The sequence below is a fragment of the Lissotriton vulgaris genome, chromosome 12 (assembly GCF_964263255.1).
Source record: "Lissotriton vulgaris chromosome 12, aLisVul1.2, whole genome shotgun sequence".
NCBI lineage: Eukaryota > Metazoa > Chordata > Amphibia > Caudata > Salamandridae > Lissotriton > Lissotriton vulgaris.
In genome coordinates this window covers 229,381,115-229,403,959 of record NC_141700.1, presented here as the reverse complement: position 1 = coordinate 229,403,959, position 22,845 = coordinate 229,381,115, and the positions used below count along the sequence as shown (strand labels likewise).

The following is a 22,845-nucleotide window of genomic DNA, read 5'->3' as shown; positions in this document are numbered from 1 at the left end:
GACCTAAGTCCACAGTCCCGAATTATCAGCCATTCGGGGAAAGTCCCCCTCGATTGGTTGCCCCGACTGCCCCGAGTATTTATCCGTCCCTAGTACCTCAGGTATTGCATGGCAATTCTGCTGAAAGGGGGTTGCAGGAAAAAGAGAGAGAAGCCCTGACTAAACAGCGAGAGGAATTAGTCAGAACCATTGCCCAGATGCATCCCCATCCTGATTCCTTGACCATTCCGGTAACTATTGGTCCTGCTATCCCAATGTATAAAAATGACCTGACTAGTCCCCTTCCTCCTGTTATCACCCCAATACTGCCTACTCCTAGCTTCCAGACCCCGAGGAAGGAAGTATTCATAGATGAGGATCAGGAAAGTGAGTGTGAATCTGGAAGTTTGATGGATCTGCCCATAAGGGAGTCAAGGGCCAGTGTAGTAGGGACTAGAAGTCAGCCCAGACAAAAGGAAGTGGTGATTGAAAGTGCAACTGGAGTTAGGAGTGCCACTTTAGTTTCCCCTGAAGAATTGGACAGATGGACAAAGGAGCTAGAGAAGGAGGCCACTCCCCAACCTAAAGCATTGGAAATATATAAATTAAGAATAGAAATAGAAGAAATGATGGCTGGGAACGTGGGAGTTGAGCGCCTAAGCTCGTATAATGAAGAAGAGTTACTATTCATCAGTAAAAATCTTACCCGGAGTGCTAGGGTGCTCCATGAAAAGATAATGGATGCCGCCACAGAAATGGGAGTTGATGTTAGTCGCTCCAAAATTCTTCAGAAACCCTACAGAGTGGACTTCTCAGACAAGGATTTAGAAAGCCTGAATGTGATGGGAAAACAGATCCAAGTAAGAGAATTGTTGAAAATCTTGCAGAAATGGGGCGAAGTGGGAAAATGGAGAACAAGGTGGGCAAAGAAAAAGGAAGGCAGCAGGGCTGGGTCAGTAACTTCAGAATTCGTATTAAAGGAAGTAACCCCAACTGAAAAATTGTGCCCCATGAGAGAGGTCCCGGGAGGAAAATATGTCCATGTCCCTTGGTCCAGACAAGACATTGTGTCATTTACAAACGACTTCCCGAAATTACGTGAGAAACCAGTTGACTGGTACAGACAGGTAGAACGTTTCATAAAAGTTCAGAAATGCCTGCTGAAAGACCTGGATGGGTTTTTCGACATTGTGGTCCCTGTAGATCTGTGGACGGAATGTAAAATAGAAATTGATTGGCCTAATGATGAATATCCCAGGGATGAGAAAACGGGGGCCCCTTCACCGGATGTAATGAGGAAATATGACCAGGTCATACAGTACCTTAAGAAAAAGGTGCCAGCAAAGGAGACGGATTGGACCCGTATAGATAGAACCACCCAAGAACGTGATGAAACGGTGCATTCATTTTATGAAAGGTTACTACAGGTATTTAAAACTTACAGTGGTATCGATAATGTAGACATGAAAGACATGACGCATTTCAGTTACAGGTTTGTGCTAGGATTAAGGCCTGAAATCTCACAATGGATTCGAGATAACAAAATCAGTTGGCAGGGAAAACCCATAGATGATGTCCTGAAATATGCAAAATACTGCGAAGATGAAATCGAGAATAAAAAGAAAGCTCTCAAGGAGAAAGTGATGTGGGCACAGGTAAAATTAGCTGAACAGCAAGAAAAACAGTTAAATAAAATGACTTCTGATAATAGTGTTCCGAATACCAATTCTGGGGGGGGAGGAAAGCCCAGACCTAAAATGAGTCGTGAAGAGGCCATGAAAAAGTTTCCGTGCCATGGGTGCGGCCAGATGGGGCATTGGAGAGACGAGTGTCCACACCTACAGGCCGGTAATGCCCCTGTAAATGGTTTAAATCCACAGGTGCCGAAAGAGGGGACAAGAAAAACCCAGCAACAGGTAAAATTACCTCCAGTACCCCGCGCTCCTAGACAGAATTTTAAGAGTCAGGGTCAGCAGAATGAAAGGGCGGAAGTATGGGAGGTTGAGAGTGAAAGAAATGCAGTCATTCCACAGTACTTGCTAAATGATACCTTCCTTTGTGAAGATCAAGATTGACGGGGCCTGAGAGGGGAGGATGAGGAGTGCGTACTTGGCGCCTCCTTACCGGTAGACCAGACTGGACCATACATTGAAGGAAAGGTAGAGGGAAAAGACGTCACCTTTCTGTTGGACACTGGTGCTACCAGATCTACTGTAAGAACAGTGGATGTTCCTAACCTACCCCTCTCGGGAGAAGCAATCCAAGTAGTGGGAGTCTCGAATCAGATAATAAGTACCCCTGTAACTGAACCAATGGAAATCTCTATAGGAAATTTCAAGGAAATGCACAGATTTGTGGTCTGTGATTCCAGTCCTGTAAACCTGCTAGGACGTGATTTGTTGTGCAAGATGCGTTGTACCATCTTCTGCACACCAAATGGCGTCGAAATTCAGACCCCCGATGAAGATGGCCTGTACAAACTGATGTTAGTCAGACAAGATGCTGATATCAAGCCTTTGACAATTGAGGATTTACCTGAGGAGCTCCAGTTAAGGGTAGTACCAGAAGTGTGGGATTTCACAGGAAAAGATGTAGGCCTGATGGCAAATGTGGACCCAGTGAAAATAGCAATAAAAACAAATGCTGTATACCCCAAAACCAGACAGTACAAAATGAGTGCAGAAGTGAAAGCAGGAGTAGCGACTGAAATTACGAGGCTGCTCGAAGCAGAAATAATAGAAGAAGTGTTGAGCAGCCCCTGTAATTCGCCTATCATTGGGATCAAAAAGCCTAGTGGGAAGTACCGGGTGGTGCAAGATTTGCGCAAAGTAAACCAAATTGTTGTACCTTGCTGTCCTATTGTGCCCAACCCTGCAGTAATTCTATATCAGATTCCCTGGAACGCAGAATGGTTCACTGTCATTGACCTATGCCACGCTTTCTTTTCCATCCCATTGCATCCAGAAAGCAAATTCCTTTTCAGTTTTGAATTTGACAGCCATATCTATGTCTGGAATCGTGTCCCCCAGGGGTACACCGAAAGTCCATCGATTTTCAACCAGATACTGAAAAAGTGCCTTGAATCCCTAGTGCTGCCAAGAGAGTCTGTTTTGGTACAGTACATAGATGACCTGTTAGTGGCATCAAAAACCCAGACTGACTGTATCACTGACACAATTGCCTTGCTGAATCACCTAGGAAAAGGAGGACATAAAGTGTCGCCTGACAAATTACAATTCTGTAAAAACTCAGTAAAATATCTGGGGCACCAGATAGAAAAAGGAATCAGGAAGGTCACTACCGAAAGGATCAAAATAATCAAAGCAATGGAACTGCCCAGAACACAGAAAGAAGTGAGAATGTTCTTGGGAGTTGTGGGTTACTGCAGACAATGGATTGTAGGATTTGCGGCTCTAGCCCGACCCCTGATAAATATGACAAAGAAAGGAGTAGAAGACCCCGTCCACTGGGACAGTGAAAGCATGAATGCTTGGGTAACTCTGAGAAACTGTCTATGTACCGCACCTGCATTGGGTATGCCTGAGTACACTAAGCCCTTTGAGCTGTTCTGTGACACGAGAGAGAATTGTGCTCTTTCGGTCCTGACCCAGGAGCACGGATTAGTCAGAAGACCGGTAGCCTACTTTTCGGCCACCCTAGATCCAGTGGCTGCTGGACTGCCTGGCTGCTTAAAAGCCGTTGCTGCTACTTGCGTCAGTCTGGAACAGAGTGAGAACATTGTCATGGGACATCCCGTCACTGTCTATGTTCCTCATTCTGTTGTCATCCTACTGACTAGAACTAAGACCCAGTACCTCACACCTAGTCGGCTGACTAGGTATGAGAGAATTTTGATTGGTGCTGAAAATGTAACTATTTCCCGGTGCAATGTCCTAAACCCTGCGACACTGTTACCCGTCCCTCTGGATGTGGACTCTGATGAGGAAGGGGAACATAATTGCATCGATCTAACTGAATATAGCACAAAACCCCGTCCAGACATCCGTGAAATAGCGCTACTTGATGGGGATAAAACAATGTTCGTGGATGGCTCGTGTTTGAGACATGAGAGTGGAAGTCTAAGTGCTGCCTATGCTGTGGTTACACTAACAGGAACCATCGAGGCATCTTACATGCGCGAGGTGAAATCTGCACAAGTGGCAGAGCTCATCGCGTTAACTCGAGCATGTAAGAGGGGAAAAAACAAAAGAATTACTGTTTACACCGACAGTCAGTACTGTTTCGGGGTTGTTCATGACTTCGGCCAATTGTGGTTACAAAGAGAATTCATGACTTCCTCAGGCACACCTATCCGAAATGGGAAGGTGGTGCATGACTTACTGGAAGCTATCCAATTACCCAAAGAATTGGCTGTGGTCAAGTGTGCGGCTCACAGATCTGGAAACGATGATGTGACTGCCGGGAATAGGTACGCTGACCAAATTGCACAGTTTTGTGCCCGACACCACATGTCCCTACAAATTGCCCTGTGGGATGGAACCAGCTGCCAACTTATGTTGTTTGAGAATGTGTCAACGTGGGACGAATTAAAAGAGTTGCAACAAGCCACAGACAGGCAAGAAAAGGGCAAGTGGGCCGCAAATGGATGCGAGTTGAGAGAAGATGGTGTGGTGGTGAATCCGGCTGGGAGGCCTGTGCTGCCTGATAGTCTGATCGACCCCATGGTCAGAATGATACATGAGCCGACACATATGGGAAGAGATGCGATGTGTCGGGTGTTTGAACAGGTGTTCTGTAATTCAAAGTTCAAGAACCAGGCGGAAAGGCTTTGCCAGAGGTGCCTAGTGTGTCAGCAATTCAATGCAGGAAAGAAGACAGTAGTAAAGCAGAGCACTATTGGAAAGGCAGTAGGGCCCTTCGTTAGAATGCAGGCAGACTTCATAACCATGCCCAGATGCAAAGGATATAGATATGTCTTAGTCATAGTATGTCTATTCTCCAGGTGGGTGGAAGCATATCCAGCTAAGAAAAATGATGCTATCACTACAGCCAAATTGTTGCTCAGGGAGTTGATACCTAGGTATGGGATCCCAGAGACAATCGAAACGGACCAAGGTGGGCATTTTGCCAACGATGTCCTAGAGGAACTCTGTAAAGCATTCAAAATGAAGCAAAGATTGCACTGCGCCTACCGTCCAGAGGCTTCTGGGGTAGTGGAACAAATAAATGGCACCCTGAAGTCCAGATTGGGAAAAATGTGTGATTCCACAAAAATGAACTGGATAGAGGCTTTACCCCTGGTGCTGATGAGTTTGAGAAGTATCCCGAATCGAAAGACTGGCCTAAGCCCCCATGAAGTGTTGATGGGAAGAGTGATGCGCCAGGCATGGGTACCCGGAAACAAACTGCTAAGCATTTCTGATGATATGGTGATAGAATACTGCAAGCAGCTGGGTGACCAAGTGCGTTCTCTCTCTCAGCAGATTGGAGAGACAGAAGACGAGTGGCCAAGGGATCCAGCACACAATCTGCAACCAGGAGACTGGGTGGTGTTAAAGAAACACACCCGGAGCAGTTGCCTGAAGCCAAGGTGGGGAAAGCCACGACAAGTGATCCTCGTCACTACCACTGCTGTGAAGTGTGCTGGTGTACCGAAGTGGATCCACGCCAGCCACACAAAGCGGGTATCTGGAGAAAACGCGACTGGAGCTGAAGGCAGCGCAGCTGAAGAAGCTTCCGAGGAAGAAAGTCCGGAGCTAGCTGACATCGAACTGCCGAGCACAAGTCGAGACGTTGAATGGTATCCCGCCGACGAACCGGTTCATGATCCAATACGAACCCGGAAATATTCTTACTTAGACAGTGAGTGGGATAGTCCAGGTGAGTCAGAAATAGAAGAAGAAGGTCAGGTCAACGAAAGCCACAAAACACCTGATCAGGAAATAGGCCAAGTAGGGTCAGATCAAGACCTCGAGACTCCTCCTGAAACTCCGGAGACGAGAAAGGGACAGTTAGAAGTTAGAGCTGACGTTCATGCAGAAGAAAGCGAAGAGATCGAAGAGCATGAACAGGAACAGATAGAACTAGATCAAAGTGCTCAGACAACGGAAACAACAGTAATCAAAAATAAGAAGAAAGTGCGTTTTGAATCTGAGCAGGGTCAGAATAGGGACCAGGCAGACGAAATAGACGAAAGACCTGGAACTAGTCAGACAGGCAGGGAAACAGAAGTGCCACATCAAAAAGTGAAAAGAGTGCACGAGGAAGGCGAAGTCTCCTCAACCACCGGGAGGCACGGAGGAAGAAGTGCACCCCGATACGTCAAGAGACTAAGGCTCAGACTAAAGACAGTCGAAGAAAACGATAAAGACCGGAAAAGGGCTCAAAGTGAAAGAAATGCAGCCCAAGGCAAATCGCTGAGAAAGAGCGACAGAATAAAGAAACAGAACCGACTGTATCGGAGCCCTGAGTGGACGTACTTTGTGTTGGAGGAAATAGACGAGCCACACCACAGTGGCAATAGTGACAACGAGTCCATTGCTGATCGGAGTTCGGACGAAGACCCTCCTTGAGAGAGCCCCGAAGTGAGCCGTTGGTGCAAAGAAACGAAGAGGGGTAGCAAAAGCCACCTGTAAGCTAAATATGTCTGATCCGAATGTCTCTGGGAGATCCCGGTGTGGGTGTCTCAAAACATGTTGTAAGATATGCTTATGTAGTGTAGCCATGCTAATAGTAATGTGGATAGGACTAACTGTTTTTCTACCTTTTATGATAAGTAAAGATCCAAACTTGTCCCCTACTGAACCCGAAGCAGTAGATGTAGGGGTTGTACAGACTGCAGAAACACCACGAAGACTAGAAAGACGCGACAAAAGAGTAGGACTGACACACACACGACCTAATTTAGAAGCACCAGATGAGGATGGACTACATTTTCACAAAATGAGAAACAGGACGCATCTAAATGTTTTTGCTAACTTGTTAGTGCATTATGTAGAAGCTATGGAAATAGAAGACTGTTATGTCTGCATGAAGCTACCAACATCAGTGGCTGAAGGCGTGACATACCACCATCTACCTTTGACCTATGGAATCTCCTGTAGTATATTAGCTAGCTTGTTCTATAGAAGCACCTTGCAGTACTATTATTCAAATGATGACGTAGTATTTTCTGAACTTCCTGTTAGAGGACATTTGAACCGTGTACATACTACAAGTGACGTGACCCGCTATATGGGAGAATATTTCCTGACAATAGGTAACATAGACTTAGATCAAGCAAGAGAAGACAATCTGACCTGTTCACTGCAAGAGCAGGAAAAGATGTTTATAAAGATGGCAGACAGAAGGAGGGACAAGTTTCAAAAGAAGGCAAATGACGAGAAGGATAGAATCCCTAGGTGGGCTGAGCACATGGATAACACCTCAGAAGGCGAAGCCAGTCCTGCCTTGTTGCTGGATTTTGAAAGAAAGGGGAAACTTTGTGTCCATAGGGAAAAGACAGAGTACTATAACAATGTATTCATCGGTTCCAGCGAGTGTGAACATAATTATAAGGTAATTGGAGGCTGGGGATTCAAAAATGGGTCAGAACCTGTGTTTCCCGGAATATATTATATATGTGGGAACAAGGCTTATTTCAAATTGCCGGATCACTGGTATGGAAGCTGCTACTTTGGCATTGTTTTCCCGAAAATATACCATGTGAATAATGCAGCTGGAAGCGATGAAGAAACTAATGGCTTAGTGCGTAGTAGGCGCGAAAGTGTAGGTGAAATTATAGGTGATATTTTTAGTGCACTGATACCTGGAATGGGGGTAGTTCTGAACACCCATAGAATCTGCAAACTGTCTACAGTAGTGGACCGGTTATCCACGGACACTGCTGCTGGTTTCCTGCTGGTCAATACTGAAATGGTTGCGATCAGATCAATGGTTTTACAAAATCGTCTTGCCCTTGACACCCTATTAGCAAAAGAGGGCGGAGTCTGTAGAATGCTGAAAGCGCAACATTGTTGCACCTACATTCCTGATAAAAGTATCGAATTAAAACAATATGTGAAGAACATAACTAATTTGGAAAGGGAACTCAAACCATTGGAGGTTGACAGTGCCTGGACGAGACTGACTGGAGGTCTCTCCTCTATAGGTAGTTGGTTTACTAACTTAGGTAGGAATATTTTGTGGAAAATACTGATGCCAATAGTTATAATAGGTGTGGTTGTATTGATCATTTTTATCTGCTGCAAGTGTCAAAAGTGCAAAAAGAAATATACGGTAAATCCGAGGGGGGTGAAAAGAAATATTGACGATTTAGAATTAGAAGAGTTGAAGAGTGCAATTTACAAAAAGGCGAAAAATGACCACTCTCATAGAGAAGCTGCAAGAAAACTCAACGACAAATTTGTTGAAATTCGGATGAGTGATGTGGATGAATGAGAAAAGTTGGCATCTGTTTCCTTCATGTAGTGATGATAGTAAATATCATCAAAGAGGGGATTGATGGAGCAAGGATTTGCCCGTAAAACGCCTTGCTCGTATGCAAAACCCTTGTCTAAACTGCATAATAATATTAACCTCGTTATTCGTCATTTATAAAGCGGTTTTCCCAACACGCGGGTGTCCCCAGGATGCTTGCTTGTTTGTCTTTTCGTACTAAAACGAAGCTTGCACTGAAAATGGCTGCTTTGCCGAAATTCAGTCTGCGCATGCGTCGGTCATACCCATGTGATGTGACGCACTCGCATTCTGGAGGGATTCTGTGCTCATGCGCATTGATGCTAAATATGGCCGCTTGTCTCTCACCACGCTCTCTGCTTGCTGCAGCTGCTTTAGCCTATCTGTCTTTTCGCACTAATCCTTAATGCTATAGTCATTATAAAGTAAGGGTTGGTTAAGTTTTATCTTGGTATACAGTGCGATCGTTTTATGTATGATTTTAATTTGTTTTCGCTTACTTTTCATGTACCGCGTCTTTGTGGGCTGGGGCAATCATGAGCGGAGCCATACTTGAAGCTCTGCTGGGCACCGTCACATGACCGGAGAAAGTTCCAACCGCGCAGAAGCTAAATCTAGCCAGCTGGCTCCTGAAGCACAATGCGCCTGGGAACATCGCTGGGAATACGGAGTCTTACCTTGGAAAAAGCAATACTGTTGCTACCTATTGTGAACTGTCCTGTACTACTGTATTCCATGCATGGGAACGTGAACTCGGGGGGCGGGTGTGCAAAATTGAATATTAAACATGAGAAAACTGAATTCTAGGAGGTGGTAATGACCGCACCACCTCTCCTGACCAATCACAAGGTGGGAAACTGTCACTTGCAACATTAGTGGGTGGTCTAAGGGTCCCCAAAATCGTATAATTGCCCTAGTTTAGCTTAGGAAAATTGTCCGACTTGTCCGAGTAGCAGACCTGTCACTGACCCTACGATCTCAATAGGTGCTCATTCTGAAAGTGCTGCGGAGCACTTTGCCCATACTTTCCACAATCTCCTAAGGGGTGGAAAATCCTAAGTGCTGGCGAAGCACTTTGCTGGGGAATTCGAAAAATCCAATCGGGGTTTCTGGCGGATTACTTGCAGGAGGGGGTAACGCAGGCGTTGCTGTCCGAAGCTGTGGGTGTTGGTCGTACCCTGGGAGGCCCAGTCCTTGACCTGAACCTGAGGGGTATCCTGTCCTTACTGTCCGTGAGCTGTACCTGCTCGCATTCTGGCATTCCCTTTCCGAGGGTCCCTGTCCCCGTCTTCCCAACTGACCCGTGGCCAGGGTTGGTCTTCAATCTGAACTAGGTAAATATAGATTGTGGGTCTACGTCTCTCTCTCTCTCTCTTGCTCTCTCTCTCTCTCTCTCTCTCGTTTATCTGATCTGGTAAAAGCATTCTTACCTGTGTTATTGCTTTATTGCCAATGCAATTATATGTGTCTGAATTTTAGTTGGTTCCTTCTCTTCCCCTCTCCTTTAGAAACTCATTGATTTCATAAAACCATAGCATGTTCCCGTTTTTCCCTTTCCTTTAGTTGTTTGCAGTGAACTTAGCAAGAATAGCTTAAAGCTTAGGTTAAGTACATGTTCTAGGTCTCATCTCCACTCCTACGTTCTAGTATAAAATTGCAGTGACTAGTTTTGTTCTAAAAACTCCTACCTTTAGTCTCCCCATATATTCTAATGGTCATATTGTTGATGCAAAGTTACCTATTGGTGTTGATTTTAATGTTTGATATATTATTCTGTGTATCGCTTATTATCTTGGCATCTTCTCTTTGAATTCTTATATAAAGTTTTAAACTTCATCAGGTGTCTGTGGTCATTTTACAGAATTGTGGAAAGTATTTTATTGACTATAACGTGTATTTGATGTTAGACCTGTCTACTATTTTTCCCTTATAGCTCCAGGTCCATCGTAAGAATTGTGCCTGTGGTAAGTCAGGTACATGGTAAGCAGAGGTAAATCCAAACTTGATTACTCTTAGCAGCGTGCAGGAGGAGAAATCCTCACCCAGTTCACCCAAACAAATTAGTGTGGTAATAAAAGGTTTTTTCCACGCCAAGGGCCCAGTGCGTGTAAAAGAATTGGTAACTCGGGTGACCTGGGGGAAACTGCGCGCTCTAGCACCATTACACCTACAACAAGCTAGGATGGTTGTAAATTGCATAAGAGATAATTAAGCAAAAACTATGACTTTGTTGTATAAAATATTGAAAACGCTTCTGTTTTTGTGGGAGAGGTTGTGCTAAGGTTAGAGCTGCAGACTTTCGAGCTGAGAAAGCATGTTCGAGCCTCACGTCCGCGCAACATCCTGTGATTCAAAACATGAATATGTCTTTGTGTGACCTAACTGGTGCTCATGTGCTCTATAAAACTGAAAAATGAGTCTCTTTGAAGTTACATCAAAAGCAGTGACGGGTAGTATTATTGCAGAGTTGACCTTTTTTTTCCACCCTGAAGGTAAAAATAGAGGGCCCGGTAGAGACCGGTCTCGGCATCCGCTTTTAAGAACTGCTGGTGCTGAGCCCTGGCAGGACCCGGCTCACTTAAGTAAAAGACAATTTTAGTTCACGCGCCTATTTAATTTCTGAACCCCGGGTAGCTGAGCGCTTTAGAAACTTAATTATAATAATAATAATAATAATAATAATGTCTGAGGACCAAATATTGCGCATGGCTGTCGACATAAATCAATGCAGCGATGACTTCACATGAAACATAGGGCTATGGCTGTAAAAAGGAAGCAAAACAAGAAATTGAGGCCTTTGGAAACTGTTGGACTTTGTGCTGAGTCTTCAGTTTCTAGTTGCTGCAGAGTTCACATATTTAGCTGTAACCTATCAGTAAAATATGGAGCAGCCTAGCTATCTCATAAGTAACTACACCGAGGTTAGGTGTACACACACACACGGTATTCAAAAACATTTTAAATGTGTATGCATTAGGCGTTTCAACACGGGAGGTGGCTGGGCGAGGAGTGGACGGAAAATAGCCATCGATATGAAGACACCGTGACATCACTTCCTGTGACATCACCTCTGGGACATAATTGCGCTTTGCAGTATGCTAATTAGACCCCCCTCCCCCCGATCTTTTAGCATTTTTACCCAGTCCCCCAGGTCTCACCTGAGTCAGCTGCCATCAAAACTTGTCTCTTCTATCGTGATAAAATGGATAATAAAAATGTAATTTTAACATATTGCCTAATCTCCACTGCGAGTGTGGTGTCCTTCCGAAAAAACAAAAGAACAATAAATAAAGCGAAACGAAGTCCGGAACGGCCACGTTCAAACACTGACCACTGGTGGGCACATTGTGGGCACATTGTATTGAAATTGGTATAGCGCCTTTCCTATTTCAGCGCGTGGCCTAACTGGTCTCTGCCGACTGCAAACGATCACAGGAACCCTGACAGGGATGAGCCGGGCAATGTTTCGGGACCTTTTCCAACAGGCTCGCTTCGTGGGTGGTCCTCGTTTCTATAAACCGTGCCACAATGCACTTCACGCAGAGGCCGTCCGATCTCTCAAGTGCTGCGGGCGCCAAGATGGGGCATTATTTTCATCCCTCTATTTCCATCACTGTCTTCTAATGCCCGCCTGTTTCTTTTGTCGCTCACCTCTATCTTTAGACTGTTTGCTGCCAGCGATCGCATCTCCCTACCCACCCCAGCCCCCCTAAAATGCCCAGAGCTGACACGTTTAAACTGCATATGCCTCACAGTCTACCACATAAATGAACAAGCATTTGCAATGCAATAGGTCTCGCATTAGCAAAGATTAAAGTTGTTGGTATTGTAAATGGCATTGTTTTTTATCTATTTGTTTTTAAAAGCGTCTGTGGTGCATTATTTATTCTACCTTTATGTAGCACTATGTTCCAATGTTTTAGTCTCTGCAGTGCTAAAAGTAACAGCTGTTACAGAAAACGGCATGTTCAGTAACTGGGTTTTAATAATGTAATGAATAAACGTTTGTATTGTAGAAAAAAAAAGCCACTATTAAAAATAACAATGCCTTTTATTTTTGTTTTGTTTTTAAAGACATAAATAAAAGGTATTCTAATTTACAATGCCAATAGCTTAAACTCTAGTTACTGCCAGGCTTAGAGCGTATAAAATGGTATTATGCAGTATTGTGACCTCAGATCGAGAGTGACCTTTGGTAGTGCTCCCATCCCGAATTCAGAAAAGTGTCAGCAGGACAGTACTGATAGTGCCACTTATGATCTAGTATTACACAATGTTAAAAAATTAATCACAAAGTACCAGCCACATATATTATAGAAACATTCCTGTTACCTAGAAACTAAATCTGTTTTTATTCTTGCTGGCTCTGCAATAACAAAACAAAAAACACAGCGCTCTGCTATCGAACATCCATGTAATTATTCCTTGACATGTTTTCATTACCTTTGTGACTCAGACAGATTTGTTCCTCTTTAAAGTCACTGGTGAACACAGCCTGCAGGAGACTATATTCTATGGCCAATATAAGGGTTAGGAGGGGGCCTCTCCTGTCCTAGAAGATATCTGCTTGGGAGGAAGTCAGTGGTGGTTATTACACTGGCCATGCAGAGCATGTCTTCTTTTGTCTATTTACGTCATCAGGAGCCTCTTTCACCAAAGAGGACATTGCTGATTCTAGCAATTTCAGTCTGAGGTCGACTCGCGCTACCTGTTCTCCCACCAGGACCTCCGTGCACCCTGCGTTCCCACCACTAATAACATAGCTGTATTACCTGCCCCACCTAACTCAGCACTGCAGCCCCATGTCGTCACGCGCAACCTGGCTAGGAGTTGGGTGTGTGCGTGCACGTGCGCCAAAAAAAGAAAAAAGCCGGAAGAGGCCGACGTGAGCTGTGCCGCGGGGCTCCCATGCTTGACGGAGAGCCCCGCAGTGGCGGTCAAATGGAGGAGAGCCACGGTTTCCAATAGGGGGCCGGGTGAATGAATGAAGGAAGCCGGCCGAGGCCGCCAACGGCAGTGCGGGGCTCCCAGGAGTCCAGGGAAGCCCTGCAGGAGAAGTGCTGCCGTCACAGAGGGAGTCCCCCGGAGAGCAGCCCGTTAAGGTCAGGTGGGCTGGGGGGGCTCCATAGGTGCTCAGTTAGTGTCGACCGCAGCCCTGTAAGACTCTGGCTTTTGAAAGATGAGCACTGGCTGACAGTGTGGCTAGGAGCCTGGAAGAAGTTCACTCTGGAGGTGAAGGTGCTTTTGGGGATGAGACCTTGGGCTGGGTGCATTGTGGGCGCCATGAAATGTGCATGCGCCACGGCCATCCCAAGTTGAGCGCGCGTGCATATAGACACCAAAATTAACGGTGACGGCTTGCAGAGCATGCTAGCAGCGCGCGTTCACAGAGGATTGTGATAGAAGAAGGCACGTAAATGCGACTTTGTAAAGCCAACTGACGCCAAAAATACGGGCCGCAAATAACAATTGTCGATTGCCGGAAACAAAGCAAGAAAGTAATTAACATGAACTATAGCCTAGCACGTCTTCGGAAGCGCGCCCACAGCTATTGCCTCAAGCAGACCGACGGCGACGAGCAGCAGCTGTACACGTGATGCAAGCCCGCCTGCAGAAGCGCGTACACCTACTGAAATCGCCGAGGGCTCCGCACGTGCCCATCTTCTGTCCCACTTCCAGAGTAAGTCGTTAACAATAGAGCTCGCTGGAGACAGCAGTGCTTCGCGCTGCTTACGCCAGCTCGACCTAATACCGCTGCTCTCGGGGCCCCACAGCAACACCTGACTATGCCCTTCATCCCTGCCTAACTCTGTGAACGTCTCTCTAAGTGAAAACTCCTAAGGAAGCAAACACTGGGTCTCTGGAGAACTGTAGGTCATACGCAGGGCTTTAAGTTGGATGAAAAAACTGGGGGGGTCTCTCAAAGGGGCATGGTCAGTATCATTTAGGGCGTGGCGTAAAAATATGTAAATTGAAAATTTGTGTTTAGCACAGTGTGCCGCCCAACTGGTATGTTGCTGTTTCTGTCATTGCATCCAGACATATGATACAACAAGTAACATAAAACCTACAACAAGTCAGGACTATTGGCTTTGTCAATGTTTATTAGTTGCATAAGATAAATAAGCAGTAACTATGGTTTGTATATGATATTGAGAAAAGCTTCCACTAAAGCCCTGGTGACACCACGACAATGTTGCTGCTCCTGAGTTACAAACAGAGAAGGGAAATCCAAAGAGAAAATAACTCTCTTTAAGTGATTTCCCTTCCCCTACAACGCTCACCTGGCATGACGTCATGACATTAGAACAGCAAAGCCCCTGCACTACACAATAGTGTGACACTTTACAGTAATGACATATATGGCAACAAATGATTAATAAGTACACATCCACATTTTCAGAGTAGCTGTAAAAGGATCAGTTACTCCAGGTTCAGGTACAAGAGTTCCGTAAAAGAAAGAGAAATGTTCAGTTCTTGGTGTAAAGTAATAGGTTTATTGTTCCTTTGTTAATGCCAACACGTGTTTCATCGCAGGGAACCTACTGCGAATCTTCAGGGCTTCCTAAGAAAGAATGCCAAATTGTGACAGATGGGTGCGCAAAAGTCCGTGTCAGGACGAAATTCTAATAAGCAACACAGTGTAGAAGAAAGGAATGTAGCACGCTGCCCGCGTGTTCGCGGAATCTGGTTCGGTATTTCAGGGTGTCTATAACCGGGAGGAGTTGACGGATTAAAACAGGGTCTCTGGATGAGGGACACGCATATCGTGAAGGCGGGTACACCTTCTTGGTCTGGAACTCCCTCTTGTGTTTCCCGGTGCCGTTTTCCGATGAACACAAGAGGGAGTTCCAGACCAAGAAGGTGTACCCGCCTTCACGATATGCGTGTCCCTCATCCAGAGACCCTGTTTTAATCCGTCAACTCCTCCCGGTTATAGACACCCTGAAATACCGAACCAGATTCCGCGAACACGCGGGCAGCGTGCTACATTCCTTTCTTCTACACTGTGTTGCTTATTAGAATTTCGTCCTGACACGGACTTTTGCGCACCCATCTGTCACAATTTGGCATTCTTTCTTAGGAAGCCCTGAAGATTCGCAGTAGGTTCCCTGCGATGAAACACGTGTTGGCATTAACAAAGGAACAATAAACCTATTACTTTACACCAAGAACTGAACATTTCTCTTTCTTTTACGGAACTCTTGTACCTGAACCTGGAGTAACTGATCCTTTTACAGCTACTCTGAAAATGTGGATGTGTACTTATTAATCATTTGTTGCCATATATGTCATTACTGTAAAGTGTCACACTATTGTGTAGTGCAGGGGCTTTGCTGTTCTATTGTTTGTGTGGATCCCCGGGGTCCAACTTTGGGCGGTCTTGTGAGATTACCGCTCGCCCTTTTGCCTACACCCCTCACTTGACAGTGCTCTCTACCTGTGCGGACACACTGGTGCGCGCCCATTTTCCCTGGCTAAAATTGAAAATCTCCTTGCTGTCTACAAATGACGTCATGACATAACTTCTCCATGAATGATTAGTGAGCAGTGTGAGCAGCGCACATGGATGTGCCTGCACTCACTGCAGTCCGAAAAAAATCGGACCACCTGTGCCAGGGCACAAAACAGAGCCCGATAGAGACCCATTTCGAGCCCCCCTTTAAAAAACTGCTGGTGCTCAGCACCGGTGTGACCCGGCCCACTTAAAGCCCTGGTCATACGTACAAGGGGACTGTGCCACTGGAACATCACTTTTTACGACGTCCCATTAGCGCCATATTTACAAAGAAGCCTTAAGCTAATTTGCGCTTTGAAATATGCTACCCTTTCACGCAGGTATCTGCATAAAAGGGGCGTGCAATGGGTGCAGCTGTGGGAGTTCCACTGCAACACCCATTTCTTTTTGATGCTGCTCTAGATTCACCAGGAGGTGTAAATCTGAGGCAGCGCCAAAAACTAATGCCATGTAAAAGCAGACGCTAGATTGGTGCAACACGGAGAAATAGTTTGATTTCTCCTCATTTTTGCTTTTTCTGTCTAAGCTGCAGGAGCAAAACACCCTTAAAGATTGTTTTTGGGCAAGAAGGTGTCCCTTCCTGCCCAAAAATAATCATTAAATGATGACGATGTGTGCTGCAAAATGCAGCACTCATAGAAGTAGCAATTCACCATTATTGATTTTCAATCAATCAATCACAGCATTTATAAAGCGCGCTACTCACCCGGGAGGGTCTCAAGGCGCTGGGGGAGGGGGGTATGTTACTGCTCGAACAGCCAGGTCTTGAGCTGTTTCCTGAAAGAGAGATGGTCCTGGGTTCGCCGAAGGTGGGTGGGGAGGGAGTTCCAGGTCTTGGCTGCCAGGTAGGAGAAGGATCTTCCTCCGGCGGTGGCTCTGCGGATGCGTGGTACGGTGGAGAGGGCGTGGCTGGTTGATCGTAGCTGGCGAGTGGGCGTGTAGAAGGTCATGCGGTCGTTGAGGTACTTGGGGCCCAGGTCGTGGAGAGCCTTTTGTGCGTGGGTCAGGAGTCTGAACGTGATTCTCTTGCTGACGGGGAGCCAGTGCAGGTCTCTCAGGTGTCCGGTGATGTGGCTGTGTCGGGGGATGTCCAGGATGAGTCGTGCGGAGGCGTTCTGGATGCGCTGGAGTCTTTTTTGAAGTTTGGCTGTGGTTTGGCTGTGTTTATGTGCAGGAAGGAGGGACACCTTCCTGCACATAAACAATCCTCTCTGCAACGCAGGCACCCTTGCACTATGGTGCAATGAAGCCTGTGTTACCACTAGGCAGTTACTTTTTGTGTCAGTGCAAGGAAAACCACAGGACACACAGGTGTGCTGGATTCTTGTAAATACTGTGCATTCATTCGTTTTGATAACGAGCGGCGTTGCAAAATTTGCCGCAGCATCACGCTGCACCATTTCCTTATACATTTTGCCCTGAATTAGCGCCACAAAAGTGAAAAGCCTTTAGTCCGCCTCCAGACACTCCCTGGCCCCGTATTTCAATCATGCAGCTTCTTTCTCACCACTGCTTTCTTTCTTTGTCACTGTGTCAGTCTTTGTCCTCCTATCTTTCTCCTTCTTTATCTTTACCACTTTCAGGGTTTTCTCTCTCTTGCTCGGGGTCAAAGTCTGATGAGGAAAAATGTGTGCCGGTGGGCTCCACCTGCAACCACCGGCTCAAATTAAGCCCTGGCCATGTGCGAAGAAACTCCCTAATAGAACGATGAATGAGTAAAAGGACTCTCAGTAAATAGACACCGAACACAGAAAGGGGCCCTCTCTAAGGGGGCACTGATTATGCGGAGATGGCACTCTCTGAGGGGGAGCAGATGTGCCCCCGGCGCACGGGCAACTTCCGATTAAGGCAAGAATAAGAATTTAATCACTGTGTACATACGCATTGGGGGACTATCTTCCCAAATTGGAAAGCACACCGAGTGTTCGCGGAGGGGTACTCCGAGGGAGGGGATATGTGAAGAGGACACTCGCTGAGATGGAGACACCGAGTCAGTGAAAGGGCCTCCCTCCCTAAGAGACATTGATTAGGTGAAGGAGGGCCTCCCTTAGGCTCAGAATGAGTGATGGAGCAACTACAAAAGAAACGAGAGCACTGAATATACGAAAGGAGCGCCCCCACGCACAGAGAACCCGCAAGAAGGTACAGTCAACAAGGAGCCCTCTTTATATGCCGCACTGGAACTGCAGGTTAAACAGCACCCGCAAGCCTCCTCAGCACCCCACCACGCCCAGCATATCGGCTCCATGGCAGGGTCTCTTGCATGACACCTTCATCAAGTGATGGGTTTTTAGCCAAAAGCACTCTGCAGAACGGGACCCTTGATTAGAGATGTAAAGGTGAAGCCACAAGCCCCAGAATGCAGCACGGCGTTGGCTGAAAGTAAGAACTTGATGAAGGGGTCACACGAGACATGCGGTAAGTCCCCTTTTAACTCATCGCACAGCTGGGGTTAACTCCAGATCTCGCCTACCTACCCCGGATCTTACACCCCCGCATTCAGCGGGCACCAACCCCACCCGGGGCTATCCCGGACCAGACCCCCGCCCCCAGTCTCAGCCCCTCTCACCGCTTCCCCCAGCAGGAGTTGGCCCTTGCGGGAGGTCAGGAACTCTCTGCTGGGAAGTAGGACCCGCAGGCCGGGCTGCTGTCGGGCGGCTGCTTCGGGGTCCCCCATCGCCCCGACTCCGTGAGATCGACCGCAGCCCAAAGAGGCTTCCTTCCGAGCAGGGCTGCGGGGGAAGCGGAAATGGTGACACTACGGAAATGTGAACAACTTGCAATATGTGCAGATCTGGACATGGAGGGAGGGAGGGAGCGAGCCTCTCCCCCCGCCCGGGAGTGTGGCATCCGTTCAACATGTGGCCGTATCCGCAGCATCAGCCTCCGGCACCAGCTGCAGGGGTCACGCAGGGGTCAGAAGGACTCGCTCACTGGGGGCTTATTTACAATCCCCTTGCGCCGTCGGTGCGTCACTTTTAATATCGAAAAAAGTGACGCGCCGACGGCGCAAGGCCAGGGTGTTTACATGGAGACACCAGTGCGGCGCTGAGCACGGACCCCTCCTCGTGTAAAACATGAAGGGACTTGTTTACAAGTCCTTTACGCCACTTTTTCCCATTTGAAAAGTGACACGGGCGGCGCAAGGGGCTTGTAAATAAGCCTGTGGGTGTTTAAATTGAGACATCAGTGTGCCGATGTGCTCGGGTCTCTCGGCGTGCAAAACATTAAGGGCAGATTTACAAGCCCTGTGTGCCACTTTTGCGTCACTTTTCCCATATAAAAAACGACGCAAAAGTGGCGCAAGGGGCGTGTAAATAAGCCCCTAAGAGTGCGCATAGGGTGACTGACTGGAGTCTAAGCAGTGATAGCTTTCGAAACCTATCCCGTGCAGAGCAGGGCTGAGGTTTCATTTGAAGTCATGATTCTGGGCAAATCACTTCATCTCCCCGTGCCTGAATGTGTAATGTAAATACAGTGCTCATGAAAAGCGCTCCAATACCTTCGGTCGAGTTAGCGCTATATAAAATATGCAAAAAAACAAACAAAGAAAAAAAAGTCTGGCTTGGCTTCGTTGAGACACTTGAACCCATGCATCTATTGCCCGAGGTTTGTCCCTGGAACACACATGGGCGGGCACTCTCTTGCACAGGAGGTTTGAAAGCGAAACTCTTTTTGATAAGCAGAGTCACTGGGGTGCACGCGGCATCAATGAATACCGCGTCCTGGGCCACGCAGCCACACCCGAGGGATCACTCGAGGATTAGGGTGTCTGAGTGTATATTGGGATCGCTCAGTGGGGCTTTGAGTGGGCCCCGTGCCCTGCTGGGTCTTAGTAATTAAACCTGGCTTTGAAACCGGTCCATACCGGGCCCTGCATTCATGGCCTTAAGCTTTACAGGCCAAATCACTGATCGATTTCTCAACAGTGACTGTAAACACCCATAATGCAACGCGTCAGCCATCCAGTCGCACTGTACGGGTTTTGCTGCATCCTGCATTCCCTAAGATTATTTGCTTTTTCCAGATGTTGTGCTTCTGTAGATTTTTTTCAAGCAACGTAAAGATCGTGTAGGGCAGACTGAGAACCGAGAAGCCTCCAGAAGACAGGGTGAGGCCGGGTTGTGAGGTTATAAAGAACACTCGGGTATAAACACGTACCCGGATGATGTCCACAGGCTGCAAAAGCAGTCAGTTTTACACAAAGCCATCAAGGTGCAACATCAGCCACACAGGAGTAAACAAGTTCAAGTTCAGAGATTTGAGTCACCCTGATGTAAAAATGTTTACTCATGAGTACTTCGAGGCATGGGTTTCTTCAGGTGTGCACGGGTCACTACAACACAGCAAGCATTGGTAATGCATCGATTCCGACTGTTATGATTAAAGAGCTGTTTTAATCAATTATCGTCCGAGGGAAGGAAAGAGCTCCCTGACAGATAACACAGGGGTGGAAAGGATGTGGCACAGTAGCCAGAGCTGCTGACGGGAGAGCTGGGGATCCCAGTTCGAGTCTCGGTGGGCCGTGCAACATCCAATGATTCTATGCAAATCACTTAGGGGCACAATGTAGGTAATTCTAAATTGCCACTTCTAAAATACCGAATCATACCGATTCGGTATTTAAGAAGTGGTAAATTAGAAGGGGGGAAATGTAGGTATTTCAGATTCGGTAAATACCGAATCGTTAAGATTCGGTATTTACCGATTCTGTAAATACCGAATCGGCAAAGCCCATTGATTCCTATGGGCATTGCAGCCCATAGGAATCAATGGTCATTACCGAATCGGTATTTACCGATTCGGTAAATACCGATTTTTGAAAGGGTGCAGGGGGTGTCACTTTGACACCCTCTTGCACTCCAATTCCGGACTTGTGTGCCATGTGGCACACAGACATGCCCTAAGGGCATGTCTGTGTGTCACATTGCACAGGTGTGCATGCACAGATGTGCATGCACACCTGTATTCGGTATTTTACCACCCAATTGGATTGGGTGGTAAAATACCGATTCTTAAAGCCCTGTGGCACTCTGTCATGTGCCTGCTACATCTGCATTTACAGAATCGGTATTTTACAGAGTCTGTATTTACCGATTCGGTAATTTTACCGAATCTGTAAATACAGAATCGGTAAAATACCGATTCTGTAAATGCATGCCCTACATCAGAAAACCTTAATACCGGTCGGAAACGGCCGAATTCGGCCGTTTCCGACCGGTATTAGGGCACCTACATCGGGCCCTAAATCTCTCCTGGTGATAAATTGTTATATAAATATGCTGCAAGAGTAAAAGCCAACATTTTATGAAAATATAGTTCCACCAAAGCGGAAAGTTAACAGTATTTTGGCAGCGGGAAACTGATAAGAGAAGCAGACGAGAAACAAGCATTGGTAAATGCAGGAAATATATACTACAACCAATAGAAATGGAGGAAAGGTAAGTGGCAAACACAGGAACCAATGAGAAGTCGGGAAAGAGAGGAGGAGGGATGTAAGTCCCTTTTAAGTTTATATTAAAAACAATAGATTTCTCACGCTGTGCAGGCGATACCATAAAAGGCGCAGTGGCGATGGTGCTTGTCCCCTCCTTGGGTGTAAGCCTAAATCCTAGGATCTGCAGACATGCTAATCATATAGGATGATGAGGTCTCCCCACATTTTGTATTTTATAAAGACAAGGGGACCCAAAGGGTGACTAAGAACCCTGGGTATCAATTATTTTAAGAAGGAGGAGCTTCGTGCGCATCCAAGATGGCCGCGTGAGCCAAGGGCTCCCGAGACCCTTGTACCCTCCCGCATATAACCTGTCAATGATCCTGTCTGCGATTGAGTGTCCGAGTAGATGAACCACGGGAGAAGTTAAAGCTGAAAACTACGTCCCGATCAAACCTTGGGGTCCGGAGTTGTGATGTGGAGAAGACTGCGGCCTACGCCTCCTAGATGCCCGGCGCTTGAGTTGGCATGGTGCCCGAGGTGTAATTGAACAACATCGACACAGGTTCGCGGAGGCGACCGGTCCGGTCCTACTTTCACTTTCGGTTTTGGTACTTGGACTGGTTTTGAGTCGGGATACGCCTCACTGCAGCAGCTCGTATTCCTGTTGGTGCCTGAGCGTTTCAGACAATATACGATGTGTCAGACTTTAGCCTGGGGGCAACCCGTCCTTTGTGTGGGCTAATTCAAGTGTGCGGGGCCATTTTGTGCTTGCGCCTTTCTACTTCGGAGCTGACGAGAGACATTGGGCGAATATCCTGGAAGATAGATACCATCTATGGCGTGCTAGACCGGAGATTTGTTCCCCGTTCTCCTGAGCTGGGCATCGACTTGAGATTGTCCTGAAATGGCGAGCAAATCGGAAGGGGACATGCAGAAGTTGAAAACCACCAGAAGGGGTGGATATGCCTAATCTAATGTCATGGATCGATATACCCAGGTTAAAGGGTCGCCCAGTTTTCCGGGTAGGTCACTGGAAGAGGCAAAGGTTTCCTCGGCCCCGGCGACCGATCTAACATTGCAGGACGTTATGACCGCCATTGACGGCATTAGTTCATCCCTCGGGAAGCAAATGGAGACCTTGGCACACAAGTTAGACATTGTGGCAATTGATGTGAATCTTATTCGCACAGACCTTACAAAGACAAATGAGAAGGTCAAACCGCTAGACATAAAGACATTGAGTTTAACGGATGACGTCGTCGAGCTGCAGACCGAGGTCCGAAACCTGAGGGACTCGAATGACATTGTGGCCCGTAGCCTTGAGGATATTGAAGGAAGGGCCCGAAGGAATAATGTCCGTATAATTGGAGTTCCGGAAAAGGCAGAGGATCAAGCGGCTGACCTTTTTGTGGAAGACTTTCTCATCAACCAGCTAAAGCCCAATGGACTGAGTAAGTTTTTTTACTGTAGAGCGCGCCCACAGGATCCC

The 22,845-nt window shown here is 46.8% G+C and overlaps 1 protein-coding gene across 1 annotated transcript in view; it reads right to left on the bottom strand.

Annotated features, from left to right (window-relative positions):
* Positions 1-18,678, bottom strand: part of CMTM3 (CKLF like MARVEL transmembrane domain containing 3) — a 111,391-nt gene extending 92,713 nt beyond the window's left edge. Inside the window, exon 1 of the mRNA XM_086947722.1 lies at positions 18,486-18,678. Within this exon, the coding sequence (XP_086803848.1) occupies positions 18,486-18,593 (108 nt within the window). The 5' untranslated portion in view covers positions 18,594-18,678. The remainder of the gene's footprint in view (positions 1-18,485) is intronic.
* Positions 18,679-22,845: the final 4,167 nt, after the last annotated feature.